Consider the following 18,574-nt stretch of genomic DNA (forward strand, 5'->3'; position numbering starts at 1 on the left):
TTTTTTAACCATTATTGGGTGATTTGAATCGAAATTCAAATATCGGTTAGTATGAGTAGGTTTTCTATAGACCAAGGTTTCGAAATTGTTTAAATTTTTCTGAATTAGTATATCGAGAAAAGGAATTTGGTGATTTTGTTCTTTTTCAATAGTGAATTTAATTGTTGGTTCTTTATTATTCAGATAAGATAAAAATTCATCAAGTTTTTGTTAGCCATGACTGTAAATGGAAAATACGTCATCAATATAACGCCACCAAATTATTGGTTTAAATTTGTAATTATGAATGAAAGTTGATTCAAAATTTTCCATAAATAAATTACTAAAAAATGGGGATAGTGGCGACCCCATAGCCATTCCAAAAAAAACGTGAGGAAATTCTGTCTTTTTTAAAGACAAAAATTTTTGAGGCGAAATACCCAAAAAGAAGTTTGTAAAAATGTAATAATATGTTCTATTCTATTTTATTCTATTTATGGAATGTTTGATTACTGTTTCTTCTTCAGTTTTTTCTTATTTATTTCTTTTGCGGGTTAGCTTTTGTTACATTTATAAGCGATTGTATATAGACTGAGTCAAAATTCGCTCTTCCTCTTAAAAAATAAATATATTAGAAAAAACTAAATAAATATTTAAAAAATAGAGCCTCTAGGTACTAGATGGTACATGTTTGGTGATTTATTCGTAAATCAATTAAATTCAATTTATATTGTAAATTGCAGAAGAAAAGGGATAATTTTTCTGTTTGATGGCAGTATAAACGCGCCACTAAAAATTGAGATCTTAGCTGAAAAAAATTGGTAGTTTGACGCTCAAGGTTTTCAATTGAGTTTTTTTGTGCTTCATAGCCTCACCTCACCACATCAGTTTTCTTTCTTTACAATAATGTTTGGATCTTCTCTTGCATATTGCTGCTAAAAAAAGGTTTTCCGTTAAGATATGCTTAATTGGTACAATACAGTTTCACAATGAATTAGCAATTCATTAAGTCAAGCATTCTATCGGGCTGTTAGTAAGTGTTAGTTAAGTACATCTACACTCTATATTTTGTCCCAGTGTATTACGTTCTGGTTCCCGACTGATCCACTAGTCGATTTTTTCCACAAATTCCTTCGAAAACAAAACCCGTTTTCCTTAATTTTCTGCTCGGTTATTGATTCCCATGACTTGTGCATTCCATTTTTCCAATTTTCCAGAATTAATTGTTTTGGGAAAGTGCCTTGCCACGTCATCGCGCGATGATTTATCGCTTCAGTTGGTACGGGAAAGATTAAACAAATTCCTGTAGTTTCCTTGTTATATGCAGTGATTCGGGAATGGGGGCCAGTAATATAACTGATCTGGAGCCCAATAAGGATTGTCGAATATACCAGCGATTGCTGATTAATTATTCAATAAGCATATATGTAATTTTTCATTACGAAAGCCGGACGTAAATTAAACGGACTGAACTGGCCGCCGGCAATGAATTGAACATTTAATCAACTTTGCAATGTCGCTTGCAGAGAAGAAATTAAATTAATTAAAACATTTCGAGGGCGAACAATAAACAATGTCCACTGCACGAAAGACAAAAAACGATATTCGGTACCCTATAAATTTTGCAATACGTTTTTGTTTGCTGATTTTGGTAATAAATATTTCCCATATCGTTCGCCTGAAAAGGCCAAATTTGCATCGATGGTTATTCGAAGTTTATTTTGAATAATTGTTTCAAAATCCAAAGCGTATTTGATTGGGATTGTGCAGATTTCATGCTAAAAATATAGTTTGATTTTTATTTTAAATTTTATTGCTTTATACTGGTTGTATTTGATGCATTTTAGTTCCCTGCAGTTAATAATTTCACTTTTACGTTTTGTCAAGGGCAGTTTAGGTACGTCTGCCTTCGACTTGGTTTTTTTTAACTTTCATTAGTTTGCACCTTCGAAGATGCATGTTACTCCCTGCTTTGGAAACGTCTGAACTTTTTGCTGATTTTCTATTGATATGTTCGAATCCACACAAATTAATCTCTCCAATTTGAGGAATTTTTTAAACTTAATTCCCTCAGCAGACAAATCGAAGTAATAACATACCGAAACTAAACCCTGTCATAATTAATCGTCGTAAGAAATCCCAGATTGATAGGTGTATATTTCAGCGAGTCCTTCCGATAATCCCCACGATTTTGGAATGGGGGACGCAAAATCTGACGTTAAGATTGATTGATAGAACGTCGCCGATCGGAGCCCTATCGGAAAAAGAAATGCAATAATAGTTGGATTAAGAACCCGATGGACATGGCCATTTATATGCCACAAGGAAACAATGGACTTTGTTCTTGTGCTCAAACGAAGTCAGTCAATACAGCTGTTTTAAGGTTTTTCTCGAGCCAGGATTTTACAGGGCGCTCCTTTGAAACTGGATTAGAAGGCGAGACGAAATTGAAAGGCGGAGGAAAAACGATTTGACGGCGCAGTAATGCGAAATTTACGAGAATAGTTAGAGAATGGGAATTAAATTGATCGTGAACAGAAACCACTGGTTAAATAGCAACGTTGGTAGAAATTGTGTTAATGAAAACTCACTGTAGAAGCTCCAATCAACCAGAGACAATAGGGCTTTAATTCCAAAAAAAATTTCCCAAGAGTGACTTTCAAGAAAAGCTTCTGAGGCATTTTTTTTTCTCTTTAAAGGCGACGTCTTCTATTAATCGAAACAGCAATTATTGTGCAGTAATTTTTTAGTGCAACATTCAGATTTTCTGCTTTGGTCTTTTGCAAACAAAATTTCGTTTCAGATGGTCCAAATCAGATTGGTTGGCAAGCAAGCCAGAAGCTTCATATTTAGCTTGCGATTGAACCGTGATGTGCTTAGTAAATTTGTCAGCTTTTGTGTCTTTTGGGACGTTAAAATGTTTATTTTCTCAGTTAACTCATATGTAGCTTCTTCATTGAATATTTGTTGTTTACTTTCTCCTTCTTCGTTCTGTGATATTGCGTTTGTGATTTTCGGTAAAGCTCTGTTGAATATCAGCATACATCAATTCAGAATCATCAGCGATGATTAGTTTTCTAATTTATTTACTGATAAATGGTCAAATTATTATAGAAACTGCAAAATAGTTTAAAGCTGATTGGGCGTTACATGCGAGTGACAAATCAGTAAATCCGAGGTGCATTGAAGTAAAGAAAGTTTCAATTTTCTCAGCTCTTCTGTCGGCATCTAATTCATATAGATGGATCCAATAGGAGAGCATTGGGAGTTTCGTTCAGTTACCGTACTAACATATAAGAACTAGTGTTGAAAGTTGGTGATTTTTTACTACAGTACTTTTGGAAAACTGCGTACGAAGGAAGGAAATATTGCACACACAAAAAATAAGTGTACAGCTCTTCGATCTTCTAGGATTTGTTTACCCTTTTTCTTTCTGTTTTAGTGATTGTTCCTCCTTAAATATCAGATAATATCTGATGAATCAAAATATTGTACGAATCACAATACAGATAACAGTACTCTTTATCAATAAATACAATTTTTTTGACAATTAAATCAACCGGAAAAAAAGAAAACATATGTTGAAAAAAATTGCTATTTTAGCAGTTTACCTAAATTTGCTTGCGAGGAGGATTTAGTTGGGCGAATATTTTCGATTTTAAGTTAAAAATATTCAAACGTTCCTCATTTAAGTAGCTTTCTCTAGAAAATCTAACTAATTTAATTAGATCTATTAAATTATTATATTGATAGAAATAAGACCCAATTCAAGCTGTATTTTCGGGGACAGAAACGTGTCTGAATTTTGAAAACGGAAAATATTAGACCTTAGCATGCTTTTTAATGAGATCTCTACCTCTATAACTGTATAACTCATCCCTTTAAAGCCGAAAATAATGGCCAAAATTGACTAGTTCGTACAGGCGATTACTTATTTATCTCCTAAGTATATTTAAAGTTTTGAAGTCGTACGAGATTTACCAAACATGTTAACTAACTCAGTTTTAGTTTAGAATTGGTTGGCTGCTGGTGCTTGGTGGTTATATTCGAATTACTAGCGTGTTCTTACCGAAGTTTGCTGGAGAAAATATTACAAAATCTGTCTTGCTAGTTTTTCATGTTCGCTAAAATGATTAGTTCTAAAAGCTACAATTTTTTAAGTATTTTCAAATGAGTTGATTTTATCCGTTTCACATGGCAATGGTATGCTGGTGACTCAAATGTTATACCGTATTTTAAACTGAGGTTCATTATAATAAAAAAAAACCACAAACTCCAGCAGTTTTATCTTACGGACCTTCGTAAAATTTACACGATTAGGAAACGAAGAAAAAACATATTTTCTTTGCCAAATAGACACTCGCAACATCTTACATTTCTACTAATTAATTGGACATTAATTTACCTTGCAGGAAAAGATTAGCGCAATTTTTACTCTTATTTTTTTTTATTAATGTTTATTCTTATTTGAGAGCGTTCCCAGTATTTTACACATAATATCTACTCAACTCCAGAACTTCATGATAGCTGTTGATGATCTTATTGTCCTAAAGGTCAACCATCACAAATTTATGCTAAAGGACTGTCAGAAAACGGAGATGTGAGGGAGAAGCTTTTATAAAACTACAGAATATCGATTTCTCTGGATATCATCCCATTAAACAAATTAAATGTGCTTAAAGATTTTTATTTCTCCATACTTCCAATGAAGCTCTAAAAATGGGCCTGTTTTGTCCAGCTGGAAGAACTAAGCATGCTCCATGGTAGCATTTAGGTCTAGGTGAATCTGTATATTATCTATATAAAGCTGTATATGAAGAATACAGCAATTATTCAAATATAATCGACCAGAGAATGAGTAATAAGACATATTCAAGACATTACGATTTTCAGAATGATATTGCAATAAATTAACTAGGTGAGTGTCATTATCGGGTAAGCAACAATAACGTCCCATAAAAAATATAAAACCGAAAAAATCACAAATAGCATCGAGTCTTCCATAGAATAGAGCATCAATTTTACGTAATGAAAACTCTTTTGTGGGCACTTGAAGCAAACCTTCTACTAACAGAGAGTTTCCTAAGGTGAAATGGAAAGACATTGCAAACCTTGGAAGCTAAATAGTTAAGAAAGCGGAGATGAAAGCTTCTATTGCTTTTCGTATCACTAGATTTTTTAAAATTTAGTAGGTGTTTCATATTTCTAATTTATATCGTGTCTCTGAACTGTGAACCTTCTGAGATTAAATAGATAGACACCTAGACAGAGAATATATTATAATTATTAAGGTAATTATTTGAATTTAATATAGCCATGTTTTGAACATTATTTGCAGATCATACAGAGATGTTACATACCATATTTATTCTTTCGAAATCTTTCTCAGTTCGACTATTGTTTGTGTGTCTGCCGGAAAATATGAATCGAGCAGACCGTGTCGAATTTTACAGAAACAAGCAGTAACACCAAGCAGTAAAATCATTTAAAGATTTGGCGCATCCTCCAAGTTCGGCAAGCTCCAAGTTGGACAAAAATGAGGTTTTTTGGACCTTAACACCAAAACTTTAAAGACAAAAAATCGACTTTTTGGTCTTGCGGTAACAACTTTTCTGCTCTTGGTCTGATCTTCATCATCTTGAGCTCATGTTGAAGAAGCTGAATCTTCATAGACTAGACAATTTAAGACAAAAATTCGATTTACAGGGTTGCATAAAAAATATCCAAATCAGATTTTCCCCCAAATTTGTGATTCTGCGAAGTTTACTTTAAAATATTTACATTATATTTAGATGAAACAGTTTTTTTTCTGAAAAACACGAAATTAAATGTAACATGTCTTAGAGGGGAAGCGATGGAACACAATGGAGTGTTTTATTATTTATCAAGTTATACTTTTTTCAACTTCATATCCGATGTATTTACGATTAAACTGTTGTATTTTAATGCATTTTAAAACTCCGTAGCCATTAGTTTTAGGCGCCATGCATATATTTTCTGCAGACAAAACTTAAGTAAAAATGCGGTGCCATAAGATTGGCTGAAGTAGGTAGACATCATCATATCAGAAAATTCCCGTAGAGAATCATTTGAATGAGCTTCAAAAGCTAATCAGCGAAGCAAACAGTCTATATGAGTGCTATTCAGTTTTGAGATCAGTCATCGTCATTAATTATTCCGATTTTTTAAAACTTTTCAATGTCCAATTGATGATTTTGGGTTGAAGCAAAAATATCGTCTTGCCTACGTGGTGTTGATGTCATTTCTTTGATTGTTGATTTATTAAACATGCGTTTTGAAATCTTTCAGTGACATATTGGATTTTTTCGATAAAACCACAAGAAGTGAACAATCAATGCATTCGGGAAACAAAAACGTTTGTGACATAAAATTGAACATTTTAAACCATTTGGAACCATTTAGCTTAGGCAATTCTTCTTGAAAACAGATTGTCTTTAACAAGCTTTCGAGCTCTATAAGCTTCTCATTCAGTTCTACAGAAAAGCTAATCAGCGAAGCAAACAGTCTATATGAGTGCTATTCAGTTTTGAGACCAGTCATGGTCATTAATTATTCCGATTTTTTTAAATTTTTCAATGTCCAATTGATGATTTTGGGTTGAAGCAAAAATATCGTCTTGCCTATGTGGTGTTGATGTCATTTCTTTGATTGTTGATTTATTAAACATGCGTTTTGAAATCTTTCAGTGACATATTGGATTTTTTAGATAAAACCACAAGAAGTGAACAATCAATGCATTCGGGAAACAAAAACGTTTGTGACATAAAATTGAACATTTTAAACCATTTGGAACCATTTAGTTTAGGCAATTCTTCTTGAAAACAGATTGTCTTTAACAAGCTTTCGAGCTCTATAAGCTTCTCATTCAGTTCTACAGAAAAGCTAATCAGCGAAGCAAACAGTCTATATGAGTGCTATTCAGTTTTGAGATCAGTCATGGTCATTAATTATTCCCATTTTTTTAAATTTTTCAATGTCCAATTGATGATTTGGGGTTGAAGCAAAAATATCGTCTTGCCTACGTGGTGTTGATGTCATTTCTGCTCTAACCAGTTTCGCCCTTCTAACAACTCCTCAAGCTTGCAAAGGCTTGCTCTGTGTACAATCTTTTCTGCATTAAAGTGCTTGGCACTTCTGTAAAAAGCATCCTGGGAACATTAAAATTTTCCCATCTTCAGTGGTATAAACACGTTGTTTGCCTCGCCTAGCAGGTAGTAAAGAAATCGAATATTCGCTGAATTTTTTAGATGAAACTACCGTAGCTCGTTTAAAGCTAGATAGTCAAGTTTATTGGAACCACAAAATTGTTTGTTGAGCAATAAAAGACAAATTGCTGTATGAGTTTTTAAATATTAAAACAATTCCTCAAAAGTTTTTTGTTTGTTCTGTTCTTTAAAAAGCATTTCCAAAATAGTTTCAAGTTCAATTGATTACAGCTGCTCGGCTGACAAAATTAGTTACATTTGCCATTGATTCAGCCACATAAACTCTTTTATAGAAGAGTCGTTGATGACATTAAAGAGTCCACGTCAAACACCGAATTAATGAGCTAAAAATAGCATTTCCGAATGCTTATGAAAATATCAGTAGAACTAATTAAGCCACATCTCATTTCCCATAAAATCCACACGCTAATTCCGAACAGTGGCAACAAAAAGTCCCATCCTCCGCCCTCCATTTACAATGACAAATAAACCTAATACATCCAAATTAAACAGCCAAAGCTATTTTAATTGAAAGTCATATATTATGGGGCCCATTTTAATTTGATAGCCTAGTGCACCCTCTCTCATACGTAGCCCGCTGTCACATTTGGTATAGATTGAAATGAATATCCGGGGACAGCGATTCTTTTGTTGTTATGACTGGCATTCTCTTGTTAGTGGCGCAAGGAATGTTGTTTTGGGAAGCAGGACATCTTTTTTATTTTCCATCGAATTTAGCCCCCGTGTGAGAAATAATTTTACGGCCCACGCTTATTTTTGCTACACCAAAACCACTTTAAATCTAATCAAGTGTGTCTTGGGGCTGCTCAAAAGAGGGATCAGAGTGAGCGCTGGTCCATCAGTTGCGGTTACGCTCTATAAAAACTTGTCAACCCCCAAATCGAGGGTCAAAGAAACTCCGCGAACTTATAACATGAATATTAGATTAAGGGATAAAGAAAACGCGTCCTGCACAAAAGAAAAAACTTGGCACTTTTGCCTCCACTTGAGCTCTTTTTCCTGCCGCTCCAACCGGAGAAAATGGGGAATGAGAGTTATGGAGCAATACGTCATTTTTCCCCAAAATCTAGATTGATTTGCTTCGAGGTGCAGAATTGATTCTATTTGTTGGACTTGACATGCACTGATTTTTCCAACGACAAAATTCGTATTTTTGATTCAATTTTTCCGTCGATCTAATCAATATATTAAATTACAAGTTAAACATGTCTGAAAAAGATGAAATTGAAAATTAATATAGCTTGGTTGATAAAGAGAAGCAAAAGAAACTTGAATTGAATGTTATAAAATTGAATAGAGGAACACTCGCTATTTGATTATTTTAGGATCAGGAAATATTAGACCATATATTTTTAGTAAATTTGTGTATAATTTTTTGTTTCAACAAATGATCTCTTCTGCTGATGTACTTGCTTCGTTCCATCTATTCACCCCTGATTACGTTGGGAATTTTTTAAATTTACTTTACCTGTTGAATGGGTTTATATATTTTGTTAAGTCAGTTAGTTTTTATGAGTTCGGTGTTTTTGTTATTTGTCTCTTATCATTATCAATGTGTTTGGGAACATTTCATGGTTCACTTCATTTTTTCATCATTTCAGAGAGAACAAAATGGCCTTTTTAGAAAGTGAACCATTGATAAGAAAATGTTGGCAGTTTTCTCAAAAAAGTCTTGATTTCAGGAAGTTTTGGATTTGCGTGTTTTTTTTCCAGTTGCAGATCGACTCAAACATGACGCTGCTTTTTTCGAAGTTGCTCAAGAACTATTTGAGCGACAGAATTGGTTTTGACATCGTTGGATAGAGAATTCAAAATTCGATTCAGTCATAACATGAGTGAGGAATTTCGACTAGGTTTGGCCGAGAAATTTGAATATCAGACGCTTAGGCGCAAGATTTTACCAAAATGTCATGTTTTCCGTCCCGTTTTTGCTCATTTCCCGGAAGCAAAATGAGCAAGAACGCTAACTATTTAACATCATTCCAGAGAGAACAGAATGGCCTTTTTAGAAAGAGAACCATCGATAAGGAAATAATGGCAGTTTTCTCAAACCAGTGGAATTAATATGAGTAAAACTCGCTAAAAAGCCGGATCTGCCTTTTTATAATCATTTTTATTTTATCACACCCACTATGAAAGTAGCATTTCGAACAAAACCTGCATGTGACAACGGCAGATACATTTACAGTGCTTGAGTAAAATCTGATTTTAATATGTTCAAATAAAAATTCAGTAAAAATATTCACTGTGATGGATAAAAAGGAAAAATATTTGCTTAGCCGAAAAACAATTCTTATGAGTTAATTTGAAATGAGAAATAAATTAGAATCAGAACGAGATAAAATCAGGCAGGCATTTTAATGAGCAATGCGGGAGGAACGTTTTCCAATTTGTGAACTAAATAAATCCCCTTTTCGCGGAAAATATTTATTATTTAAACAATGAACGACGCGTGGAAATAGCGAGCAAAACATGACGCGATTTTCTCGGCGGCACCACAAGTAAAATTCCTTTCAACGTGAAAAAGCGAGAACAAATGCCGAGAAATTAACAGAGACATACGCGACAGGAAATAACCGATCCGACAAACCAACCAAAAATATCGCCACAACAAAATAAGCTCCACCATTACCAAACAAACAGATTTGTCAAAATGCCAGAGCGAAAGGGAAAGTCGTCTACAAAAAGCGGGACCCCGAGTTTTTACTCCATTTCCTATTTTGTGTCTCCTGTTCTTAGTTTAACTGTGGTATGATTCAATTATCGCTGATTTATTGGTATGCGATAATGGATTCGGTGGAATAAATGCTTAATTGAAAGCTTTTGTCCTTTCAAGAACGTGATTCATCAGGTTGGGGAGGCTGAAAATGGCGCTATTTGGGGTTTTGCCTTTAAAATGCACCGATTTGGTTCAGCAGTATCAGTATTAACACTTCCAAACTGCACTAATCAGTATCTTGTAATTGCATTTTTCACTTAATGTTTAATTTAAAAGAACAATAAAAATTATATTTCAGTGAGACACTTGCATTTTAGGGATTTACTGAGCGATTATGAGAGCAAAATTATACCGTAATGTTCAGTGTTCAGGATAAAACCAAAAAACCTGGAATCACTGCAAATTGCGGATTTTAGAAATATTAGTTAAGGCAAATGTTGGGCTCCTAAACTTGGATTGAGTTGAAAATTTCAAATCCTCTTTCAAAGGTCAGTAAGCTAAACATTTCTGATAAGGTCTACCCAAGAAAACACAGTTTACACGGGCTTCTACTGAAAATATCCTGGTTATTCAAATATACAGTTTTAACCGCTTTGAACATTTTTGCTCCTGCCCTTTCAGTGATATCATGAAAAAATGATGCAAAACTTCGAGAATCTTAAACTTGGAAAATTTTGCCTCTATCTCTTTATTGTTTGGATATTTAAAAAATAGTTTAACTATTAAAAGAATGTTCCTTTTTAGACGCAATAGACACTTCTGCGTTTTAGCGATCTGGAAATCCTACTCAGAGAAAGACAGCTTTCAACATCATAGTCTTCTTAACCAATGATCTTTTACTTTATCATCCTGCCTTGCACATAGTTTCTACTCTAAATGCAAATCTTCCATTCCAGTTCAACATTATGAATGAGTCGTATTATGAACCGAATGGAGCCTGTGTCTAATTTATTATTTATCAAACACATATGATGTCATTAGTATTTATATAAAAAAATGTGACAAAAAGAAACATGTGAAGACGTACGCTTCAATGAAGTTAATCAAAGCATGAAGTAAACTAATTTCTGTTAAAGGATACATCCTTATTTTGTGGGAGTTTTTGCAATTGCTTCAAGTTAGAGATTTAAGGTATTATGTTGCAAACTTTCATGTTTTGGGTTGCATATAATGCGGGCAGTAAAGGAGTATTGGAAAATCGCGTTTAAGGGCTAAAAGTTCTAAAAAGATAAAATATCTTCCGTTTCTGATTATGAGTATTTATTGTTTTTTACCTCTGTTTTTACACTGTAATTTGAAATTTGGATTCTTCCAGATTTTGTTTAAGAGGAAGAAGCCTGATCTGAAACATTTCCCGAAGAAAAAGTCCAAAAATTTGTTAATAAATAAACGTTCTTTGTCGAATTAGTAATTCGCGAAAATGATGGATAATAAAACTTGAATTTTCCATTGAAACTATGTAAATTCCGTTAAAGTCATCTCTGCTAAAACTACTTAAAGTATAATAGCCGATCTTTAAAGAAGAGCTGGTGTAATACGATAGTTTAATTTGAAACTCAACTCTTTCGACATAAAATAAAAATACCCATTTTGCTTTGGCTACGACGTGCATAATTAGACGTTTTATACATTCTTCAGACGCACACATGCAAATAACTAGAGTTCTCGATTGTGTTTTTTTTGTAATTTGGGCATGAGTTCCAATTCGGGCTTTAATATTTTAATTTACTAATAATGTTAATAATAATAATAACTTCTTTATTAATAACAATAAGAAGTTGGTGTGTACACACTGGATGAAATTCAAGCGAACAAGTTTTTGTAAATAAGTGTGTATGTATGTATGTATGTATGTATAAAAAGGCCAAGCGCTTTCGACAATTACGTCATCATCAGGGCCATCGTCAAATTAAAAGTGAACAGTGAACATCCGCAAGAGCACCGAACCGAACATGTAAAACAACAGTCAGAAATGGTCTAAAGGTCTAAAATTGTAAAAGACAAATTTACTAGAAACAGACTAAAGTTAAAATTATAACAAATGAAATCGATTAAGGAACTTGACTAGTCGGCCTTAACAGTGTGGCGAACAGTCTGGTAAAGTTTTTCCAACTTTCAATCATCAAGATAAGTGCGATGAAAACGGGGCCAAAATAAGGTTGCAAAAACTGATAGTTTGATAGAAATTTATTGTTGTTTGTGCAATTCATTTGGTAATGTTTAAACCCAACCAATATGAATAAACCTTCTGAAGTATTCATATATAAAATGCATAAATTCCATAACAAATTTGATGTAATTATCTGGTCACTAAGCAAATATCACATTACCAACATAAAACGAATACATGTTACTAATTCGAGGTTGGGTTACTTTCGTGCCATTTAAAATCTATATTATTTCACTGCTAATTATGGTCATAATCAGTGTCAATTAGTGGTTTCCAGTTATAATTTTCTTACTAGCTCTCGAGATAAAGCTCGACACGCTTGTCTTATGCTCAGTTATAATTATATATGCTCAGTTATACTATTATTAATGCTATTTTCCTGCTAGATATGTTCACTAACTTTACGTTTACCCACTGAGACTGAGTTATAAAATAGTTTAATTTCTTGTTTAGTACGTTTGATCTTCATTATTCTTGGTTTATTTGGGGAAATTAAAATTGTATATTAAAGTGTCTTATAATTTAAAAAAAATTGTATATTAAGGTGTAACTTATTTTATTAAACGTGCGTTTTGAAATCTTTCAGTGACATATTGGATTTTTTCGATAAAAACCACAAGCAAGTGAACAATCAATGCATTCGGGAAACAAAAACGTTTGCGACATAAAATTGAACATTTTAAACCATCTGGAACCATTTAGCTTAGGCAATTCTTCTTGAAAACAGATTGTCTAACAATTTTCGAGCTCTATAAGCTTCTCATTCAGTTCTACAGAAAAACTAATTTGAAAATGGTTATAAAAGTGATTGTATAAAATAATTGTACAAAACTACAATTATCGACAATCCAAATATTATTTTATCACTTGAATGCAACATTTATACAAATATTCGTGAAACCAAAGAGCTGAATCGACCAAAGAAAAAAAGAAAAGTAACAATATTTTAAAAATCTATTGGCAGTCAGACGCACATGCTGAACAAGAAATTTCAATCCTCTAGAGATCTGCAGCAGATTTTTGCCCAAAACCGGGCACTCTTCTGTCAGTTTTGAACAATTTCTTATAAATAATCTTATATCTATACCTCGTTTGATTGTCAATACTAGTTTTTTGTTTGACATTGTTAAAATATTTATTTGTTTTATGTCCTTTTGCGACAACCGCTTCTGCGAGCTTCGATTTTGCTTGCAGTTAATGTTGGCATTTCGGTTTTAGCTCTCGTTTTAACTGCTTAAATAATTGGAATAGGTAAAGCAAGTTCTGGGCACAACGAAGGAGAAAAAGGAGAGAAATTTATTCGTTTATCTCTTCTATTAAGAGCAACTTGATAATGACTTGATGATGCAAATACGTGAGTCGTGGATGAATGTTGTATGCTGCTCCAAAAATAATCGGGCATTTTTTTAGAATTGACTGGCTTTATTTTGTCAACCGTGGGGACGACTAGATTCGACTAATTACTCTAAATCATCGAATTTAATTGCGCTCAATGAATGATATCCCATAAGAGAATTCCACCTCAATTCGTGTTTTTGCAAAATAGTCCTAAGTCCAAAGCAGGAACGAAGGAACTGACGTAAATGTCTCCTGTTTCAGATCGACCTAGACATAATAAAAAAGTCCGAGTATGTGCCCCCATATGAACGGAACATGAATGGACAACACAATCCTCATCAGCACTATCTGCGGCCCTCTTCTTGCGGAAGAGTCCACGATCGAGAGTGGGAGACGACGACGACGGCAACGACGGCAATGGCGGTGAATGGACGCGCAAAACACGGAACTTTATCATCAGTGCCTACCACAACTTCAACCGGATCACCGGAGCCAACCGGAGTCGTCAGACGCGTCCGATCAAAGCCCGGAATTTCGGCGAATTTGCGCGCCAAAAATAACATGCCTCTAGACGCGACTAGATACGGAAAAAGCCGCCTGCCACAAAGCTCGAACAAATGCTCAGTTTCTGCCACTGCAAAAAGTCATCCTGCTAAAAGTGCCACAGTGAACTCTCAAGCTCTGTGCACTCAAACTCAATTCGGAAACGCGGTTGTATCGCCTAATCATCAGGTGCGAGGATTGACCTATCGTCAGCAAAACGTGGTTTGTGATAGTGCGGGCGTTTTTGGTGTGTATGCAGAGACCAAGTACGTCTATGCTGTGAACTCTGTTGGGAATAATCTGGCTCAGGCTTCAGCAGCTGCAGCATTTTTTGCAAGGTAGGAATTTTGTTTTAATCAGATTGTCAGAATATTTAATTTCGATAAAAAATGTTAAAACTATTTAGAAACTTTTGTTTTAACTTCATTGCCGGAAAATTTTCAAAAACATCCAAAATAATTACAGGGTGGTTTTTTAGTGCGATAAAGTCCATTATTTCCGATGGTGTTAAACTTTCGAAAAATAGTTTCATATAAAAGTTATTCCCACACAAAGTGCGCACATTTTAAAAATATTTTATATGACACAGAGTGTCTCAGAAAAGCGAGGCAAGGTCAAAGTGTATTTTTTTAAATAGAACTACCCATTTTTTATTAGCTCATGGAATCCAGCTGGAAACCCTGCATATGCACGGTAAATTGTTTTTTCTTACTTGCGACGTTGGCAGATTATCGCCATTATAGTAAAAATTTGCTTAAAAACATAGTATCTAAAAATTAATTGTAGAAGCAAAAAAAAGCAGTTAAAGATACCAAAAAATACGTCTTCCAATCACCACAGATTCGTTAAGAATTCTATTGACCCGAAATATGAATACATTGTACAGGGTGTTAACAATGTGGACTTCAATCTAAAACTATTTAACGCAATATAACTTTTGTTTTTCAAATGATAGTACCTATATATTAATACGTCATTAGATAGACAATTTACAAAGTTACAAATTTGCATTTACAGTAAGCTGTGAAATCAACCGTTTTCAAATTATAATTTATTTTATTTAAAAATTTCAAAAAGTTGTTACATTTTGTAAGGTGGCTATGGAAATCAATAAATAAGTGTCAAAATTTGAATTGCCACGTTTAATTGATCATTTGCCTAATTATATCAAGGAAATAATGTGGTATTTACATGATGGAGCTCCAGTTCACCATACAGCTCAAATTCACGAGTACTTAAATAATTAATTTCCTGAGAGGTGGATAGGCAGAGGTGGGCCTGTCCAGTGGCCACCTCGTTCATCCGATTTGACAAAAATGGACTTCTTACTTACGTCAAAAACTAAATTTATAAAATAAATCCAACTACAAAAGATGACACGAAGGTACGAATCACAACTGTTTTTCGAAACATTAATAATATTGTTTTGAACTGCGTTAGGGATTCATTTCAAAAACGTAGATATTAATAGTTGCTTAAATGTTCACGGAAATCATATTGAACATTTATTTTAAAATATCACTGTAGGTATAATTTTATATTTATCGACGTATGCAGTTTTATTGCATTTTTTGCTATGAAATTCCATTCATTTTATAAAACCTTGCACTTTTCTTCTTTGATTATGTCAGGTATCATCAAATTTTGACACTTATTTAATGAATTCCATAGCCACCTTACAAAATGTTATAACTGTTTGAGATTTTTAAATAAAATAATTTATAATTTGAAAACGGTTCATTTCACAACTTAAAGTGTAAATGCAAATTTGTAACTTTGTAAATTGTCTATCTAATGAAGGATTAATATACAGGTACTTCCATTTGAAAAACAAAAGTTATATTGCATTAAAAAGTTTCATATTGAAGTCGAGATTGTTCACACCTTGTACAATGTATTGATATTTTTGTTCAATAGAATTCTTAACGGATCTGTGGTGATTGGAAAGACGTATTTTGTTGTATCTCTAACTGCTTTTTTTTGCTTCTACAAAAAAATTTTAGATACCATGTTTTCAAGCAAAATTTTACTAAAATGGCGATAATCTGCCAACGTCGCAAGTAAGAAAAAAACAAGTTACGGTACATATGCAGCGTTTCAAGTTGAATTTCATGAGCTAATGAAAAATGGGTAGTTCTATTTAAAAAAATACACTTTGACCTTGCCTCGCTTTTCTGAGACACTCTGTGTCATATAAAATATTTTTTTCGCACCAAAAAACCACCCTGTAGTTTCCTTTAGCTTTCTTCAGGCAGTGGCGGCGCTAGGGGTGGGAGAGGTTGCGAGTGCCCAACCAAAATTTGTCTCGCTCAACCATTCGCCCAACCACTTTTAATAGCGATGTAAATCATTGCGAATTAAAAAATCCTATCAAATTCGACAATAATGATAGTGAACGTGAAAACATTCCGAGTTGTTCGGAAATTAAAAAGTAAATTTTTATGGACCTACTTAATATTAAAAAACTATTTTCTAATCTATTTCTATTTATGGGTACTTGTTTCCTGCTAGGACAAGTTTTCCTAAAAAACAGTATGGTTGTGATCTTCGTAGTTTTAAGTCGAGTTTTGTATCTTGGATTAAGTACAGCATTCTCAAAGATGTTGTATTCCGTTTTCCCTTGTAGATTTTTCTCCAAACAAGGTGGAACCAGCAGTTTAAGTTTTGTTACTGAAGGCTACAAGAACTGGAAGAGGGCTGCAGAAACAGAAGATGGGCGTGAAAACATGATTTAGTACATTTAACCTATTTTCTCAAACTTAGAAAGTTTATTTATTTAGCTAACCATTACCAATGTGATATAGTTTGAATTGAAAACGAGACAAAGTCACTACCAAATACCACTAAGAGGTATTAAGTCACAAATAATCTTAAAATAAACACTTAGATCTCACACTTAGTTTGCAAAATTTTAGTTTAGTCTTCAATGAAATTAATAAACTATCTAATATTGCAATGACAACACCTATGTGAAACTATATTACAAAAAAATAGATTTAGAGTTAATTATAGGTTCGTTTGCTCGAATGACTATTTCATTATTCAATAATTTCACTACCTTATTAAAGTTTTATTCAATGTTTATAATGGTATTCGTTAATTTAAATATTTGAAATCTAATTTCGTGTAGTAAAATAAATTATTCAATTCAAACAATTGATTTGTTTATGATAGTTTTTATAACAAGATTAGTGTTGTAGCTCATTTCATTCAGCATTTGTTTCCTATATAATAACGTTTAAAAAAATGCTCACAGTTCTGAAATATATTTTTTTAACATTTATTGCGGTATCCTACGAAAGTAGATAAAATCTGGGATAATATTTGTATTGTAAATTCATATTGGGACACTCAAGGTCTTGTCAAACTCTGTTGGCTCCTTGTTATGGTCGGCCAAAGGAGAAAACAAAATATTTTGTAAAACAGACATATTATATCCAACTCTTACAATTAAAAATATAAATATCTCATGCCCATCTTAAAAAAAATTTCCGCCGGCTTTCGCCCAAGCGGAAAATAAAGCTGGCGCCGCTACTGCCTTCAGTCCTAATATTATCTAAAATAATGACGAAACGGCCAAAAAACGTTGGTTGTTTTTTCAAATTTTCTTATACTTATTGAAATTTTTACAAAAGTGTATTTCTAACTTTGTATGTCTTTTTATTGTATTTGTATTGATTTTTTCAAGTGACTTATCTAAACTGTTATTTAGCCTGTTTGTTAGCCTTGAAAAAAGACATATATTTTCCCGAATTTTTAACAGTTTTTAAAGACGGTTTACCATCCAGTTTTGCTTTTTTTATTCAAGCCCTTGAGACTAATTCGTGCGCCTTTTTTTCCAAGTTTTTATCGGCTTTTTATGAATCTGGTTTTATCATAAAATATAAGACACTGTTCGCTATCCAAACTGTTTCTGTAAATTTTAACAAACAGGTTTTAAGCAACCACCACAACAGCGTCTCTACGATTAAGTATCGAAACATGGACTCAGTTGTCATAATCCATAACGACTAATTCTGGATGTTGGATCGCCCCGTTGATCCAGGAATTCAATATTTGGCGAACAATTTTTTAGGCCCGGGCTGTGTCGACACCCCATCTGTCAAAGTCCTCGCTAATAAGTCAACTTCGAATTGAACGGCGACTGCCAGCAGTGCCTTTTGCGATTCCCAAGTTTACATCAATTAGAAAGGGGGATCGGGTTTGGCTCAATAGGGTGTCTAGGAACCGGGCTCGAGGTTAAAGAAAAGAAAAATATGAAAAAAGTAGCTCTAATTGCGGATCCTGTATAGATTATAGTCAATTTTCCTCTGATCAACATCTCTATCCCAAAGAAAGAATGTGCTTGACTCTAGAAAGATTTTAGGTCACCGAGGTTTTCCACAGTTTTTGAGCTGACTTACACACTAATTAATTTACTATTGCACTATTGCAATAGTTTACATTATACAGGGCGACTGAAAATATGCCTCCCGTACATACAGGGAGTCACGGACAGGATCGGCAAGATACTGGAGAAACACCAAGTAAAAACCATTTTCAAACCAACTCGAACCATCCAACAGACTTTGAGATCGG

The 18,574-nt window shown here is 33.6% G+C and overlaps 1 protein-coding gene across 2 annotated transcripts in view; it reads left to right on the plus strand.

Annotated features, from left to right (window-relative positions):
- Positions 1–18,574, plus strand: part of LOC109532957 (kinesin-like protein CG14535) — a 261,935-nt gene that overhangs the window by 67,754 nt on the left and 175,607 nt on the right. For both annotated transcript variants that reach the window (XM_048667734.1, XM_048667735.1), the window contains exon 5: positions 13,715–14,334. In XM_048667734.1, the coding sequence (XP_048523691.1) occupies positions 13,715–14,334 (620 nt within the window). The remainder of the gene's footprint in view (positions 1–13,714; positions 14,335–18,574) is intronic.

Source organism: Dendroctonus ponderosae, unplaced genomic scaffold, assembly GCF_020466585.1.
Source record: "Dendroctonus ponderosae isolate FM_Combo_2020 unplaced genomic scaffold, Dpon_F_20191213v2 Dpon_F_20191213_1, whole genome shotgun sequence".
NCBI classification, from domain to species: Eukaryota; Metazoa; Arthropoda; class Insecta; order Coleoptera; family Curculionidae; genus Dendroctonus; species Dendroctonus ponderosae.